The 18,216-nt window shown below is 40.3% G+C and overlaps 1 protein-coding gene across 1 annotated transcript in view; it reads right to left on the minus strand.

The window, feature by feature from the left end:
• Window positions 1–16,947, minus strand: part of ACSS3 (acyl-CoA synthetase short chain family member 3) — a 156,174-nt gene extending 139,227 nt beyond the window's left edge. Inside the window, exon 1 of the mRNA XM_023509215.1 lies at window positions 16,225–16,947. Within this exon, the coding sequence (XP_023364983.1) occupies window positions 16,225–16,535 (311 nt within the window). The 5' untranslated portion in view covers window positions 16,536–16,947. The remainder of the gene's footprint in view (window positions 1–16,224) is intronic.
• Window positions 16,948–18,216: the final 1,269 nt, after the last annotated feature.

The raw sequence follows: 18,216 nt of genomic DNA on the forward strand, positions 1-18,216 counted from the left end.
CTGAGGAATAAAAAACATGGAAAAGGAGGGACTAGTATAGAAACAAGTTCAGAGGCGATGGCTATCCCAATTACCCTGATTTGATTATTATACATCGTACACCTGTCCCAAAACAGCACATGCACCCTGTAAACATGTACATATGATTACTACGTTCCTATAATAATAATTATTGAATTATTTTTAAATTTAAAAAAGGAATGAAAAATAGGACAAAAGAGAGGCATCAGAGAAACTGAGTTGTTTTATTATCTGTGGGCATCAAGTTTATATTTCCTTTAAGGGACACCTAGGCCAAGAATGAAAAGAAACAGTTTCCAAGTAGGGGAGGGAACTCACGTTGTTGCTAATCACAATACTGTGTCAGATCTGATCGTGATGATTTACGGATAGGAAATCATGTAATCTACCCAATGTCCATTGAAGAAAACAATGAGATTACCAGTTTAAAGATGAGAAAGACTCAGAGAGGTCAAATGATTTCTCAGAATTACAAAACTAACACGTGGCAGACTGGAACTCAGTGCTTCCTGACTCTGAGGAAGAGGTTATGCGAGTGTGTCCAATTAATTTTTGTGCCCTCAAGACAGTCTGCTTCCTATAGGTAGAGACCTCATGTCACCTCATTAATGGCACACAGCAAATGCCGACTATGAATAATCTTTAAATAATAGCCTATGCCTACGAAGGAATGTGAAGCAATACTCTACTGTCATGTTGAAAGTACGAGTCTCACAAGATAAATGGTTAAAGCTCAGCAAAAACAATGACTCGCCCCAAAGACTACTGGAACAGGGAAGGCCCTACGCATATTCAAGAAAGCAACATTTCATTTTAACATCATTTTAACACACGGACGTCCCATCCACATTACAGATACTTGGCCTTGGGAAGCATCAACTAACAGTTCCAGGAAACCCTCCAAATTGGGTAACTGCTGACTTGGAACGGCACCAAGGCCGTACGTTAATTTAACCACGAGGGATACTGTGTTTGTAAAGGAACTTGGAAAGCACACGTCTCTGTAGGAGAAATAATTATTTTAATAGAGGAACAAAATGCAGAGAAGAAAGTCATTGTTTGGTCCTGCGGCTCCTTTCCCCCCGAGCCCGTACACTCCGAACACAGCTCAGTAACACTATCTCCACCACGGACGGCTCAGCCTCCACATGAAAGGACCACGCAGGCAGCTGCAACCCTGCCAGGCCATCTCGAATTCAAACTAAGCGGATTGCCAATAGTGAGAATTCGGCCAACAGGAAAAAGAATAGAAAAAAAAGGCTTTCAGGAAATCAATACCTGTTATCTGAACTGAATCCACCATCAATGAAAAGAAAAGGCAAAAATGAATGGTCTGAAGGAGTCTCAGGTCGTGACTCATCTCTGACAGTAAATGTACCAAAAAAAGCAAAGACACCATTTTGCCATTTTCTCTGGCTTTATTTGGAATCTAGAGGAAAATGCAGGAGGAGAACTGAAGTGAGAAGAAAAAGGTTTCAGTTTAATAGGAAAAGAAAGAATATATAAAATTATAATTAATCAAATTAATATTGAGCCGAAAATAAAAGACAAGATCAAAACACATTTAGATTCAAAAGAATATATTTATTAAAGTGAACTACAGTGCTAAATAACCATAAATGTAAAAGTACATTTTTTTAAAGAAAATCAAACTTTATCCATCAGCCCTTTTGCTGATACGTAGGACACTGTCAGGAACAGTGATTCCCCGATCATAAGTCGTGATTAGCTCATAAAGAACCAAACCCTAACCCAGAGCAGGTTCCTAGCAAACCAGATTTCACAACCCAGGATGTCCCCAGGGGCCACGGGCTGGAACTTTGAAGAAGCCTGAGAATTATTCAGAGAAACAGGAGAGGGGATCGGCTCTCTGCTGTGATGTCAACTAGGATTTGTTGGAAAATACAGCAGAGATGTCTCAGCATGTAAGAATGATGAAATAATAAAGGAGGAAGGAAAGTGGGAGGTGGGGAAAAGGAGCTGAAGAAGGGACGGCCACACAGCCCAGGGGAGGAGGAAGCCGGCTTGTTTACAGGGTGTTAACTCACTCCTGTTAAGGAAAAATGACCAGAAGAAAGGGAATAATAAATAAGGACTCAGACACACGAGTCTGATCCTGAGAGCGTTAGGACTGTGAGCTTTTGTATTACGACCTCATCTTGGCTATCCATTGCTTTCCTTCTCAAGTTATCACGTATGCAAAGCAGGACGGCACTGGGCAGCATTCTGATGAACACTCCGCTATGGCCCAGCGCCCAGAAGGCAGACAGTGTATGTATTAACACGTTCTGTGCAGCGTGTAGCTCCTGTCCACAGAGAGATGTTGGATACAAGCTCTCATTAAAGACTACAGTGAATCATTTTGAATATCCAAGAACTTTTTCTTTCCACTGGGCCATATAAATTATTCCATGACTATTAATAGGAGGACTATGCCCCTGGGGGACACACACGGGGAGCACCGGTTGTGTCTGAAGTGTTTTATTGCCTACAGTGAAAGGATGTGAAGCAGGTGTGACAGAGTGCTTAAGATTTAAGCTCAGTGTCCAGTGTTCCACAAGTTATTATCCTATTTTATTCTTTTTTTTTTTTTTTTGAGACGGAGCCTCAAGCTATCCCCCTGGGTAGAGTGCCATGGCATCACAGCTCACAGCAACCTCCAACTCCTGGGCTCAAGCGAGTCTCCTGCCTCAGCCTCCCAAGTAGCTGGGACCACAGGCGCCTGCCACAACACCTGGCCATTCACCTGGCCATTTTTTGGTTGCAGCCATCATTGTTGTTTGGCGGCCGGGGCTGGGTATTCGAACCCGCCACCTTAGGTGTACGTGGCTGGCACCTTAGCTGCTTGAGCTATAGGCGCCGAGCCTCCTATTTTATTCTTTAAATATTTCATGTGGAAAAAGACTATGGGACCTTATTTACAGCATTTATTAATGTTTATGGAGAACAACTTATGATATGCATCAAAACATATAATTACCTTTGGACTCAGAAATCTAAGAATCTATCAAAAAGAAATTTAAAAAAGAAAGAGAAAGACAGAGAGAGAGAGAAATCTTTGGAGTGCTATGACCAAAGATGCAAGTATATCTGGCTATTTACAATAGCAAATTAAGAGAAACTACGTGCCACTATGAAAGGATTGTGAAATGAAAAATTTTATATTCACTCAAAATGTTAAAAGATTCTATACACATTAAAAATCGGCTGGACATGATGGCTCACCCTTAAAATGCAAGCACTCTGGGAGGTAAAGGTGGGAGGATCACGTGAACTCAGGTGACAGGCCAGAGGAACAGTGAGATCCTGTCTCTATTAAAAACAGAAAAATCAGCCATGCATGTGGCAGCCAACTATAGTCCTAGTTATTTGGGGGGGACTGCGGCAGGAGGATCCCTTCAGCCCAGGAGTTTGAGGTTGCTGTGAGCTAGGCTGATGCCACATCACTCTGGCCTGGGCCAAGGAGCAAGAGTGTGTCTCAAAAAAACAAAAAAAAATATCGTGGAATAGAAGAATAGAAAAGTGGAAGAATAACAACTATTATAAGTGGAAAAATGAGCCATCAAGTAATGTGGAAATTTTAAATTATAAATTATAACCCCCCCATTCTCCTCCCCTCTCCCTCACTTCCCCACCCTCCCACCTCGAATTGATTTGAGTTTTTCTCTGATATGAGTATGTATCAGATCATCTACTGGCTTCATATTCAAATTGAGTACCTTGGGATTGTGGATAAAGGAGTCAGGAAGCCATAAGCCTACATTTCAATCATAATTATTTCTATATAAAAAGTTAAAATGAAAGGGTATAACATCTACACATATAAAAGAAAAGTGAATGCAAAAGCTGGCATTCTAGTTCATTGTATTGTGCCAATGTCAGTTTTTGCTTGAATAATATATTACCGTTATGTAAGATGTTGCCTTTGGGTGAGCAGTGCAAGTAAACTCTCTGTACTATTTTTGCAACTTCTTGTGGTCTATAATTATTTCAAAATTAAAAGTTAGCAAAAAAAGACTGAAGGGAACTGTACCCAATATATAAGATATTTGGCTTTCATGTATTTACCTAATTTAAATTTAAAGTAGTACTACTTTTATAGTGGGGGAGAAAAACATAAACCTATGTATTTTTATTTATTTATTTATTTTTTGTTGCTTGGGATTCATTCAGGATACAAAGAATTAGGTTACACTGATTGCAGTCCTTAGGTAAAGGGCCTCTTGGAATTGTGTCCCGCCCTCAAAAGTCTACAAATTTTTTAATTTCTTTTTTTTCTTACTTATTTGTATTAATTGGTTCAGGTTCATTGACAGTAGAAAGAATCAGGGTACATTGCTTGCTCTTGTTAGGTAAAGTCCTCTTATAGTTGTGTCCTGCTCCCAAGAGGTGTGCCATACACCTTAACCCCCTATTCTCCACCCCTCTCCCTCATTACCCCACCTCCCACCTTGAATTGATTTGAGTTTTTCTCTGATATGGGTATGTATCAGATCATCTACTGGCTTCATATTCAAATTGAGTACCTTGGGATTGTGGATAAAGGAGTCAGGAAGCCATAAACCTACATTTTAATCACAATTAATTCTATATAAAAAGTTAAAATTAAAGATACATGTAGGCATCCAAGCTAGCCATTATATTTTATAAAGCCTTCCTTCTCTTCAGTAAATCACACCATACCTTTCATAACAACAAACAAACAAACCTTCCCTGGCCAGGTGTTGTGGCTCACACCTGTAATCCCAGCACTCTGGGAGGCTGAGATGGGAGATCACTTGAGCTCCACCCTGAGCAAGGACTTTGAGACCACCCTGAGCAAGAGCAAGACCCTGTCTCTACTGAAAATAGAAAAATTAGCCAGAGAGGATGGCTGGCATCTGTAGTCCCAGCTGCTCAGGAAGCTAAGGCAAGGGCAAAGCTTTAACCTATGAGTTTGAAGTTGCTGTGAGCTATGATGCCAAGCCTGGGGCGACAGAGTGAGACTCTGTCTCAAAAAAAGAAAAGAAAGAAAGAAAGAAAGAAAACAAAACAAAAACCTTACACAGAGACACACACATAACACATATGTATCCACAAAGATGAATTCAACTAGACTAAACTGACGCTCCTGGACACAAAATGACAAGCAAAACATACAATTTTAGTTATGCCTTTTTTCAGCCTTATTGCCAAAATAATCCGAGAACAATGTTGCAAACTGCATCTTTGCTACATCTTTGTCAAAGCCTCCACTATCTACACAGCACATTCATAGAAGAAACATTTTCCCTTAACATCTCAGGAATTTGAAACTTGAATATAGTACATCCCATTCAATTATCCGAGAGCTCATTATCTGGCTGGGGCTAACCAAGCCCATTAGTCCCCTTCATTCCCTCTTCTGTGGCTGGTCTCTTACTTGACTTCTTGCTTGTTAGTCTCTCTAGTAGAAAATGAGAGGCTGCACAAAGGGATAAAATTTAAATTAGTTGATTTTTTTTTAATCTGTTAAAGGATTCATTGGTTAGAACACGGCTGTTGGGCACCAGAATGGGAGGTTGTGTGCTATACATATTCACACCTCAGCAGACAAGGCAATTCTGAGTAGAGTTGATTGTAAAATAAACTGGATTTTATTACCCATGTTTTCAGAAAATAATAACTAGATAGTCCCTATCACTGTAATTACTCTTCCTTTATTGAACAGGAAAATGAAGGCCATCTTATTATAAGCAAAAACACCATTTTCTTCCATGATGTATGGCATTGTTTTTCAAAGTTAATACTCTATCCAGACTCTTACCCAATACCTGGAAGAGTGCCTAGCCCATAGATGTCATCCAGTAAATGTTTAATGAATGAAGGAGATAAAGACGAAACAAAAGCATTAATGAATAAGTTCCAATCTAAAAGAAATTAAAACACACTTTCATGTAACATTCTAATAAACACAGAGGTGTGCGTGTGCGTGCATGTGTGTGTGTGTGCACCTTGCTTGTTTTTAAATCTGCAATACCGGTATTATGAGGAAAATGAGATTAATCGGAGAGGAAATATGACACAATGAGAAACTGATGTACACTCTAAAGCCTGCTTCTTAATCCTAGATTTGCTGTCTGTATACCAGGTGAATGCTGGAAAGTTACTTAGCTTTGAGCTCTTCTCTGACAAAGTATGCTTTTAAGAAGTTAAAAAATGGCCAGTGCCTGTGGCTCAAAGGAGTAGGGCACTGGCCCCATATATCAGAGGTGGTGGGTTCAAACCTGACCCCAGGCCAAAAACTGTAAAAAAAAAAAAAAAAAAAGTTAAAAAACTACAACAAAAGATATTATTATACTATAATGGTATGTTTTGTACCCTATAATGCTTTTATACACACTTGTAAACATACATAAAATACACATGCACACTCCACATACACACAATTCCACATAGAATAAAATCATCTTCTAGGACTTAAGAGAGCTTGACTTAAGGGTAGTACTCTCTCCAGGAAGTACAGTTCTTAAAACAACTAAATATTTAATAAAAAGAAAAATCTTCCTTATTAAAGATATTTTTCTGAGAGAGTAGATTTTAGGTACCCTTACCACAAAAAAGGGGTGAAGTGGCTATGGAGAGGGATGAATTTGTTTGACTGATATTAATTTGACTGTGACAATCCTTTCACTATATATATGCACACAAAACATGTAGCATACCTTAAATATGTACAATTACAAAATTTTTGAAAAAAATAGAAAAAAAGAAACAAAATAACAGAAAAAAAGTTATTTTTACTAACTATAAAATTGAAAATTACTCCTTTTGTAAATTAAGTAAATCAAAACAAGAGAAATTTTCATCAAATTAGGTCTACAAAATGTGTATGTACCAATTATGTTTCAGAAAACTCTAGAAGTATTTGCATAAAATAAAGATATTTCAAAATAAAGCTTAGAACCACAAAGACAAAAGATCTTCAAATTCTTTGATGCATTGAAAGAAGATTCATGCATCATTTATTTTTACTTATAACAATAAATAGACATATAGGAGATCTTAAATTGTCAGGATATAATAATAAAAATAATAAAATCTCTTATACTTTCCTAAAATTCAAGCTTTAACAGCTGAAACAAACTTTCACTCTAAGTAACATAGTAACATTTTATTATAATTTGTGATAACATAAATGTATTATAAAGGAAACTAATTTTTTATGTTACCTGATTGCTATCCCTTTTAAGCTGTGATTTTTGTTCAGCATATTTAATTAAAAACTACAATCCGCTATCAGTCCATCTCTTGAATCTGAAATCCTTGGCATCTGATCTGTGCCATAGAGTCCATTTTTCTAGTTCCTGCTCATATTGATACAGTCAGTCCTGCATATCCATCAGATCCATGTAAATGGATTCAACCAACCTCAGAACAAAATATTAGAGAAAAAATAATAATAGAAAAAGAAAAGATAATATAAATTTTTTAAATACACTATAACAACTATTTATATAGCACTTACATTGTATTAGGTGTTATACAGAAGATGTGTGTAGGTTATATGCTTAAACTATACTATTTAATCAAAGGTACTTGAGCAACTACAGATTTGGGTGTGTAAGTAGAAACCTGGGACCAATCAATCCTCCACAGATACCAAGGAATGTCTCTGCTTGGTCTGTACCATGTAAACGAGGTGCTTCCCTATGTGCAGGCTGCATGTCTTTTTCTTGATGAATAGAAATCCATAGATTGCAAAATTTCCTCTACTGCAGATTAAAAATCATTGGATGCAGGCCTGGCACAGTGGCTCATGTCTGGAATCCTAGCATTCTGGAAGGCCAAGGTGGGTGGATTGCCTAAGCTCATGAGTTCGAGACCAGCCTAAACCAGAGAAAGACCCCATCTCTAAAAATAGCTGGGCATTGTCGGGGGCGCCTGTAGTCCCAGGTACTAGGAAGGCTGAGGCAAGAGAATCACTTGAAACCAAGAGTTTGAGGTTGCTGTAAGCTATGACACCATGGCACTCTACTGAGGGTCACAAAGTAAGACTCTTGTCTCAAATAAAAAATAAAAAACCATTGCATGAGCTAAAGAGGTAAGAAAACCAACTGCTTCAAAATAAAGCTTAGAACCACAAAGACAAAAGAACTTCAAACTCTTTGATCCCTAATAGAAAATTCATGGATCATTTTGGGTTCAGATTAAATGGATGATTCAGATAATATCTACCAGGAATTTACACAGAAAGCCAGACTTAGTAGATGGGTTCAGAAAGTTAATCTGCATGCAATAAAGTTTTAAATCAGTTCAATTGATATAAAGAAGGCCCTGGGAATTCCATGGTGGTGATAACCAATGTGATTTAGACCTGACCTGGGCTCTCCTGTTATTAAGTGGTGATTTATTATATTACCGGTAAGATAAAAGTATCAATGGCATGTGCGTTTATATACTGGATGTGAGTGACAAAATCCTTAGAGACACTGGAAAGAGATGAAATCAAAAAGACATGTTCAGGCTGCTTCTGGGAAAACAGTGAAGACTTGCTTTCCTCTAAGATGAGAGGAGAGTGGAAGATGCATAGAACCACAGCACCAGGAAAGAGAAGGGAAGAAAAAAATCCCTGGTTACAATTTGTTTAGAGTTCCGCATTGCTCCCCTTCCAATCCCACTATTTCTAGGCCCTGTCACCTAAACAGTCATATAACAACCAGACATTAGTTAGAAAGTGTAGTTACAATTCATAACAGAAGTCAGGCTCTGCTGACATGGATCCAGCTGGGTTGACAAGATTAAGTCCACCACTGCTGACTCTGGACAGGCCACTTGTCTCTTACGCATTCATGCTTGCAGTTATAAAAAGGCATCATAACCGTGCTCATTTCATAAGGTTTGGGGGAAGATTCAAAGAGATAATGCATACATTGTGCTTAGCATGACGCTCGACAGGTGGTTTTGTTATAATTACTATCATTGTTGTCCCTATTGAAAGATAGTATATTGGGTTTAAAGAAAGGAATGGTTCGTTCTCGAGCTAAAGAATAATCACATTTCCTTCTCACGTAAATATCCTAGATCTTATGTTTGGTCACCCTGTAAACAGTCAAAGGAAACATTTAGCATTTTTATATCATCTGTGCTCCAGTGTTTGTCAATATCTGTGGAACTGGATGAGAGTAACGACTTATAGTCTTTGTACTGGATTCCAAAACCGGAGATATTCCCATTAGAACAATGAGACTGGACGCAATATGATTCCCAAGAAACAGATCTCTGTGTTTATCATTTGCCACGTACCAAGGTTTGCCCAACTGACTCTCTTTCTTTTGCTTGTGCAAGGAAACTAAGAAGAACATGACAGGCAGTGCAAGACAGAAACTATCTGTATGAATGTCTATGTGAATACACTGAAAACTCAATAAAATCAACACGTTTTATAATTGCAGACATCCGAGGAACCCTCGTATTTTCTTTTACTGAGATGTTGCAGAAAAGAAAAATTTTCAAGTATTCATAATTAGATAAATTAACTAGGCTATTTATCATCAGGCTCTTGGAAAAAATAACATTAACACATCCTGTGAGCAATGAATAATGGGGTCATTACGGGTTTTGCTTTAGCCAGAAAACCAACAGAGCATTTTTAAGGGGGAGATTAATATTGCTTATTCCATTCCAGAAAACATGTCTAAAGAAGTTTCCAACTGATTTAAGGCTCTCCTCCTCCCACCTTTGTCATTGTTGTACACAATTTCATTTAAAAGTTTATGTTCAAAAGAGCATCTATCGTTCCATATCTAAAATGTCTTTAGATGTAGAGGCACATTTTCAAACTCTCCTTATGCCACTATTTTTAAAAAGTAAATTACTTTAAATGGTATCGGTGTTGAAGAAATAAAAGAAGAGAGAAAATTAATTGAAGTTATTATTATTCTTACAGAAGCAATATGATATTATTACAGATGCTACATTCAGACTGTCTGGGTTAAAATCCTAGATCTGGTATTTAAATTTCAAAAGTTTAGGCACACTTATTAAGAAGCTATAACTCTATTTCCATGCCTATTAAATGGGAATAAAAAGAGTTCCTACCTCATAGAGCTGTGATGAAATACTGAGTAAATTAAAACCTTTAGCCTTGGCCCTGGCTCCCTGGCTCATAGCACAGATACAATAGAAGTCCACTGTTTTCACTGGAACTATTTATGTACATGAGCACACTTAATCATTCTCACAGCCCTATAGAGTTACTATTTCCTTCTCAATCAATAATCATAAGCTGGATTATGCTCTGCAGTAACAACTGCAAGATCTCAGTAGCACGCAGAAGGAAAGGCTGGTTTCTTGTTCATGCCACTCGGCTGTGGATCCAGACGCAGTCCTCAAGGCCATATCTTCTGTGCATTTTTGCTCAGCAATCCAAACTGGGGCTATTTCACATGTGCTCCCACAAAGGCTACGGCAGAGGAGAGAGGACTAAGGAGTGGGGCTCTTCCAATTAATTGTTTCACCCTGAACTGACAAGCCTTAACTCCTAATTTTGCAACAATAACCAAGCGAACCACACATGTGGGGAAGAACAATTCTCCCGAGTCCTCTGCAGTTGGGAAGAACAGATGAGAGGAAAGTGGACACAGAGAATGGCAGTAACCAGCACTCTCTGCCCTTCCTAATTCCCCTGGTTTATTATTTGGGGCAAGGCACTCTTAAAGGAATAGAGACAAGACTCTAAGCCACAAAGCAGTTTGTTTTCTCTAGGAATTGATCCCCATTTTTTTTTCTCTCTTACCAACAGGGACAAATTTTATTTGAATTTAAGGAGGGAGTGTTGGGAGGATGGCACAGCCAAGGCATTTGTGTTTTAGAAGCATTCTTAGCTTTCAATTGAGAATCAATGAAAGTCTATGACAATAAGAAAACGCGTGGGGAGAGAAAACAAAGTGAGATTAATGCAAAAGTAGACTTTTCTAACCTCCCCAGCATTTATTAGCTTAAAGTTATTTAGCAGATGGTCAGTAATATGGATTTTATGTCCTTTAGCTACTATAACTTTTCCTCGTTTTATCTTACTAAATGTCTTTTATAAACATCTATATTGGTCAGGTCTTCAGTAGACTGAGGATTCTTTTTATTCTTCTTCCTCTGTGTCTTCCTTCCCCGCCCCTTCCTCCTCTTCTCCTATCTTCTCCTCCTTCTCCTCCAATTTTCCTTCTTCTTTTTCATCTTCCCAAATTTCCTTTCCTTAACAGATGCACTTCCTGAAGAGAGACATCTTGAAAGACCATACTTGGAAAGTGTTATTATTGTAACATGAAAACCTTGAAGAAGTTGTCCAGAAACAGAAGTTTCTGTTGTCCAGAGTCAGAAGTTAAAGCCATACCAACCCTTTACTGGGTTTTCTTCTACTTAGGTAATGAATGTTTTAAATCAGTAAAGTCTGATAGGTAAACTCTATCCCTCTCTAACCCAGTATTGGAAAGAGCGTCTGCCTTTTGTTATTCTAATATTTCCAACAGGGCCTCTTTCAAACTCAAAACTGTTAACACTTTCATTTTCCTCCATCTTATAAGAATTGCAGCTCTTCTTTCTATACACTGTGTCCTACCAAGTAAGGCCACAATACTGGAGAAAGCAACTATAATTCATATACTTACTAGAATGTGTTCTCTATTCACACAGTTTAGATAAAGGATTTGAGTTTCACATTCACATATACTACTTAGGCTGTAATTCAGAGAGGTTATTAGATTCATATATGTAATTGCAAAGATTCATTAGCCTCCCACACACTTCTTTTGCAAATGTCACACCACAATGGAAAGCAAAGCTCTCCCACCTGGAGCTGCTGCTTGTTGCTTATGAAGGTAAAAGTTCTTTTTCAAAAGGAGCAAATAACTTTAACCGCTGGATTTTTTTTCTTACCTAATAGTATGTGGTATGAACAAAGGATAAGTAAGCCTCCTTCTCGCAGGTGCCAAGAGTTTGGATTTTTCCCCAATACCTGGTAGTGGATCAGTCACAGCCGATTGAGTTTCCATTGTTCATTGATTGTGCCATTTGCCAGGCAATCCATCCTTGCTTATGTAATTGCAGCATTCCTGCAGTTCATTCTGTTCTGTCCCCAAGGTTCAGCAGCATGACAGGCTGGGAAAATTAGATACCGCACAGCACCGAGCTGCTGACCTTCAGAATATACAATAAGGCCCATCCTTTAGACTGGTCTTTCTTGATGAGGTTATTTTGAGGGACCTTATTTCTAAGAGGCGATTTTTCATGCCAAACACATAGCTTCTTAAAACATCTCTCTACTGATAAAAGAACGATCATTTTAAAATTTAAGCATATCTGTACTGTGTACAATCCTATGAATAAATTGATTTAATTTTCTGTTTGTCCAAAGGGAACAAATGTTTGATCTTCAGATAAAACTCTCACCTTGAAACCAAAATTAAATATAACTTTAAAAATATCTAATAAATATGCAGAAAACGTCACAGAATCTTAATAATAAAAATGACTGAATCTCTCAGTTTAATGTGGCTGAGTATCTATTTGTTTGCCAAAGAACCGAGTTCCATAGGAGGATTAAATTTCTTTCTGGTGACATAAAATCTACGTTATATTTTTCTAATTTCTTTTCCTTTTAAACTATTTCAAACTCATAGAAAAGTTGTAATTACAAGATCAAGTATGTTCCTTCCCATTATTGGGGAATAGTTACTGACCTAATACACGATAACCCCAGAATAATTTAATATGTAAATAAGAACATTCTTCTAGAGAACCACATTGCAACCATCAAATTTAGAAAATTAACTCTGACACATGACTGTCATCTAATCCTCAAATGCCTTTCTGGTTCCTTCCCTAATTTCCAAATGAAGTCGATTACAGCAAAAGCATCCAACTGAGCCTTCTCCGTTACATTCAGTTCACATCTGAACTTTGTATAAATAAAAATAAACTAAAATTGGACTGCCACAATTCCATAAGAAGAGATCAACTTATGAACTAGAGAATCAGCCACAATGTACAATGGAAAATGAACTGCCTCATCCTCCAGGCAGTGGGGGCTGTATTTCAACTTCAGGATAGGCTGCAGGATGTCTAACAGGAACAAATAACCCAAATGATCCACTCTATCCTCCCAGAATTAAAGAAATTATTAAGATTCTCCTGCTTCACCTGTAATTGCAGTTCTCCACTACGATCTGTCTTACTAGAGACTTTGTTAGCTCCAAAGTCTACAATATAAACACTAAACTGTGCAGAGGGCAATTTTTTGCAAGTTCCTAAAATATTTATATGTAACTGGGAATTGTTTATTCAGGATCTCAGCAATTACAGTACTAGAAATATATTTTATAGGAGCATTCGCTACAATCCAAAGTCCCTTTCATTGCCCTTAAATACTGTTCCTATTACTGTCAGTGTAAAATACGGGGTGGCTTACACCATTGTGAATGTGAATATGTAATATGATCCATGTGCCGGGCCTTTGATAAGCCTGTGGATTCTGATGGGAGTTTATTTTCATGAACAACAAACAGAAAAGCTTGTAACAAAGAAGGAGGATCCCTCATGCCTCTGGTAGCCAAAGGGCATCAGAATCCATAACTACACACATCCCAGCTCCATCTAGGAGAAAACAATTAGCTGTAACAATCCCTCCTTATTTTGCTTAATAATTTTGCTTAAGGACTTAACTGCCAACATCTCATTTCCCCAAATCCCAGCTTCAAAGAAAGCAAGCTAAGTTCCTTCACACCAAATTGTGCCTGTTCCCACCTATCATCTTCCAAAGACATCCAGTAACAAAACTAGTTAAACCTATGGATCCTGTTCTTTGACTATCAGTTTTAAAACTTATATGTCAGCTCTGCCCTTGATTTTGGGGATGTAAAAACAAACCCAAACATAAAAAACAAAGTACATCCACCCTGCCCCTTGAGGTTGGCTTTGCAGAAAGTTGCTAAGCAGGAATATGTGCAATTAGGTATCCGATATAGTAACAGACTCAAGTAGGAAACACCGCCTGAATGAAGTTTCCGACTGGCCTCCTATCTCCACTTCTCTCCCAGCTCAGCTCTGCCAACCAAAACTCTTGGTAAGATTGACTGGCGCTGCTAACACAAATACAGGGTGAAAGTTTTATTACTTATTCGCTTTGATCATCGGAGCTGTTATAAAACAGGTGCGGCTGCATGATTGCAAGATTACAAAGATGAAGAACTCAGATACAGTGTCATTAAATGTCCATGATTTATAAGGTGCTGACTCTGTAAAAATACAATGACCCTTTCACAAAGATTCTCATTAACAACAACATTTTGTGCACAATTATAGATAACATAGGCAAGCAACTAGAGATTGCTGAGGAAAAGCCAGTTAATAGAAAGGAAATCTCCAGGTCTCAGGTGTCTATTTGCTGGATCCACTGACTCTCATGCTCGCTGCAGCCTTCTGGGCCTTTGCTGACCCCTATTAACCCTCTTAAATCACTCCAATCTGTCCTTTCTCCTTCACTGCCACTGCCACTGCCTCAGGTCTGGCTCTCATTGCTTTTTATTTAGAATATTCTTAAGTGAATTATCTGCACAGTAGTTTTATGGTAGAGGTGGCCATCGAAAATAATTCTAGTCTCATATTTTATGATAGATATTTGTACACAGAGCTTTGGAAAAAGCAGAGGAATAAAAGCATCATACATTCTTAACAGAGGCAATAATCTCTATGCTTTGATTAGAGGAATGCTAGGTGCATTTCCTATTCCTAAAATAATTGCAGTACAAGAGAACAAAGATAACTTTTCTTCTTCTACCATTTATCAGGTCTACTGTATACAAGACATAGTCTTAATCCTTTATTCGGTTAATCCTCAAACTATTTCCATCTTTGCACTTGAGGAAAGGAAGGCACAGAGTGATGAAGTAACTTGTCTGTGATCACATAGTCAGTAACCAAGAGGCCCAACTCAAACCCAGGGAGTCTGGCTCCATGTTTCGAATCTTTGTGATGCCCAGAAATCAGGGGTTATGTTTTCCTCACTCCCTAATGCCAGGTTCACTGTCTGATGCATAAAAGAGAACCAGTCAAATAATATTGGTGAAAAAATTGACAAGGAGGTGCAAGGTGGTCAAATTCTAAAGAAAACACCACGTCCTGTCTGTGGACACTTAAGAGAGTCCAGGGCAGGTGAGGACACAGGGCAGGCTCTTGCCAACGCCATGCCACGTTTCATTCATGCTCTGGGCCTACAGGCATTGGTCAAACACAAACCTGACCATGTCCATTCCCTTCACCTCATTGCTGGGAAATATTTTCCAAACTTCTTTACAGGAAACATCCCTAATGGGCAGATGGGTGCAGCCTTACCTTTAGGGGTTAGGCACGCAGGAGCCACATGGTGAGTTTCTCATGAACTGTGGGCCTCACCTTCAATCCTAGCAAGCCTGGCACTTAACTCTACAGCGTATCTCTGTTATAAAATAATGCTTATAACTACTTCCAGGAGGAAAACGTTATTGCTACCATTGTGACTGCTAAGGCCACTTGGCCTATCTGCATTCTTTCTGGGATTCCAGCTTCACATACACCACAGGCCCATGGAGTGGTCCCCAAGCGGCCACACTTGGCCCATCCCATAAATCCTCAAAGGAGCTCCTGTGTTCTCACCTCTCCAGCCAATAAAATTAGTTGCAACCACAAATCTCAATCGCATTTCAAGCTGTTTTCCACCTGCTGAACTTTGGTAATTAGGCAGTTGTGGAGTTTGAGAAGACATACCCATCATGCCTAACCCAATTTAGGGGTGTGATTTTGTTGAAGCTGTTTCTCAACCCTCTTCCTCCTGGCAGGGTGTGGATACTTAGTAACACTGTCCTAGTTTAATAGACCGCTTGCTTGTTTCCGTGGTGTCTCTCCCACTAGACTGAGCTGTCCCTGACGGCAGGCCCTTGTTTTACTCCCTTAAAATCCCCAGGGCCAAGCAGAGCCCCGCGGGCCAGGTAAACCTCTAGTTTACGGGGAACTGATGTCACACTAAGTAACCGGGTCCCCCAATAGGGGAGGACAAGAGAGCTAACTATGAAATCAAAATTAAACACAAAGTGAAAAGTGAGCACATCCCCCGTATCCATCTTATTTTGTGGAAGAAAACCTTCATATCCCAGATCCAGGGACTTCCCGGGGCCCAAGCTGTCAGCAGGGACATGGGCTGGCGGAGGAGTCACTCACCAGCTCGTGAAAGGCGGGTGTCTGTTCTCCAGCGTTTTGGTCCAGGGCTTGTACCAGCTGATCTGCTCGGCGGCTTTGCCCCAGAACCTCTCCGGGTCGGCCACCGAGGCCGCGAAGTGGGTCCTGTACTCGCCGCCGCTGCCCGAGGACAGCGCCCTGCAGCCCCGGCCCCCGAGACCGCCCCACGGACCCGGGGCCACGTACGCCCTGCGGGCCACATTGGCTCCCCGGGCTGGAGAGGACCCAGGCAGGGGCCCCCCGAGGCTCCCGGCACCAGTGACTTTGCGACATTGCAGCCAAGACGGTTTCATCGCTGCCGGCTGCCCCCCGCGCAGGCTGCGCGCCCGCTGTCCCCAGTGAGCACGTTAAGCGGTGACTGGGGTGTTTGTGGCTTTCTGAGGCTCCAGGGGAGAGCAAGCGGGAGGCTGCTGGGGCAAATTACCAAGTGAGCCCGGAGCCCAGAAAGTTTGGAAGTCACAACAGAGTTGCCAGGAAAAACCGACCTGGACTCACTGGAGAAACAGGCTGGAGTGGGGCCCCAGCGCTGGGGGTGTCTTGGAGCGGGAGGCGAGTTCCGCCTCTGCAAGAAATCTAAACCCCGCTTACATCTGCGCCGCCAGGAAACTGCAGAACGAGCTCCGGATTTTCACACACAAGCACTCCCAGAACAAGGCCAGAGCACTCAACTCACTCAATTTTCAAACAAGCAAGTGTGTGTGGCTTCCTTGGTTTGAATCTTTGGGGAAGGCTTTGGTGGAGGCAGATCGCTTTTGGCCAACAGCGGAAACCAGCGGTCCTGGGCATTGCCACAAAACACCTCTACTGTTATTGCTATTTATTCATTTGTTTATTTAACTCAGTTCAGTCCCTGGTTATTAAAATCACAAGCGGCCGCAGGGTCAGGATTGCTCCAGGACTTCCTGACAGCTGAAGGGTGGGCGGAGAGGCAGGAGGTTGGGCCGACCAAGCTGGGAAGTGCCTCTTGGGGTGATTGACAGCAGGAGGAAAGGTAACCAACTGGGATGAAGCTTCACCTGCTCGCTGGACGCCCCCAGAATCTGGAGGCAGAGAAAGGACTTGTTGCACCCCTCCCTTCTAATTCGCCTCTGTAGACTTTGTGACCTTCAGTTTCAGATGAGAGAACAAAACAGGAAGAGCTGAGTAAAGATGAAACGAATAAAAGGGAAGCTGGGGAATTAAGAGAGAAAGGGAGTGTCCATTACGCTCCGGGCTTCACATTCTTCAAGCTCTGCTGCTTTCACGCTTTAGTGACATTCAGAGGCAGTTTTTGCTTTAATATTATGCCAAACGCATTCAGTCTTGGCGTGACAGGATTTGCAGTTTTAAATGTAAAGATTTGTATTCCCGAATCTGAGGTGAGAAATAGCAGAGCACCCCTGACCTGGTAAAGATCATAACTTGAGAAGCTGGAAACAGATGATACAGCAGGAAAGGATTCATGTGGAGCGAAAGCTGGACAGAATAGAAAGAAACCTAATGTAGAGACAAAGTTCTTACTGTCCTCAGCTATGCCCTTTTAACTGAGAAGCAAGGTGGTAGACTCTTCCCAGACACCTGAAATCTACTTTATTCCCTCCAAAAGTGCCAAGTCACATGCTATCTCATGGCAAAAGACACTGTCACCACTTGAATCTAGACACTTAATCTCTTGTTGCGCCCCAGACCCGGAGGGTTAGTGATTGTCCGTTGGAATGTACTAAAAAAAATGTTGGGTGCTGTGATTCTCATAAAGGTATTAAGGAGTTTTTACAAATGGAGCTAACTTAGAGACAGGTTAATCTACCCAAGGCCATGAAACTACCAACTAAAACAATCAGTCCTCAAACCTTGCTGATGCTCAGACCTTCAGAGCCAAGGTGACTTGAATCACATATGTGTTACTACACTGATTCCTTCCAGCTCAAGGTGGGGGACTACGGTCAGTTCACTGCAGGACTGGAGAAAGTAAGCTGGTCACTGACTCAGCGTACT

This window comes from Otolemur garnettii, unplaced genomic scaffold (genome assembly GCF_000181295.1).
Source record: "Otolemur garnettii isolate 467f Iridium unplaced genomic scaffold, OtoGar3 scaffold00007, whole genome shotgun sequence".
Taxonomy (NCBI): Eukaryota; Metazoa; Chordata; class Mammalia; order Primates; family Galagidae; genus Otolemur; species Otolemur garnettii.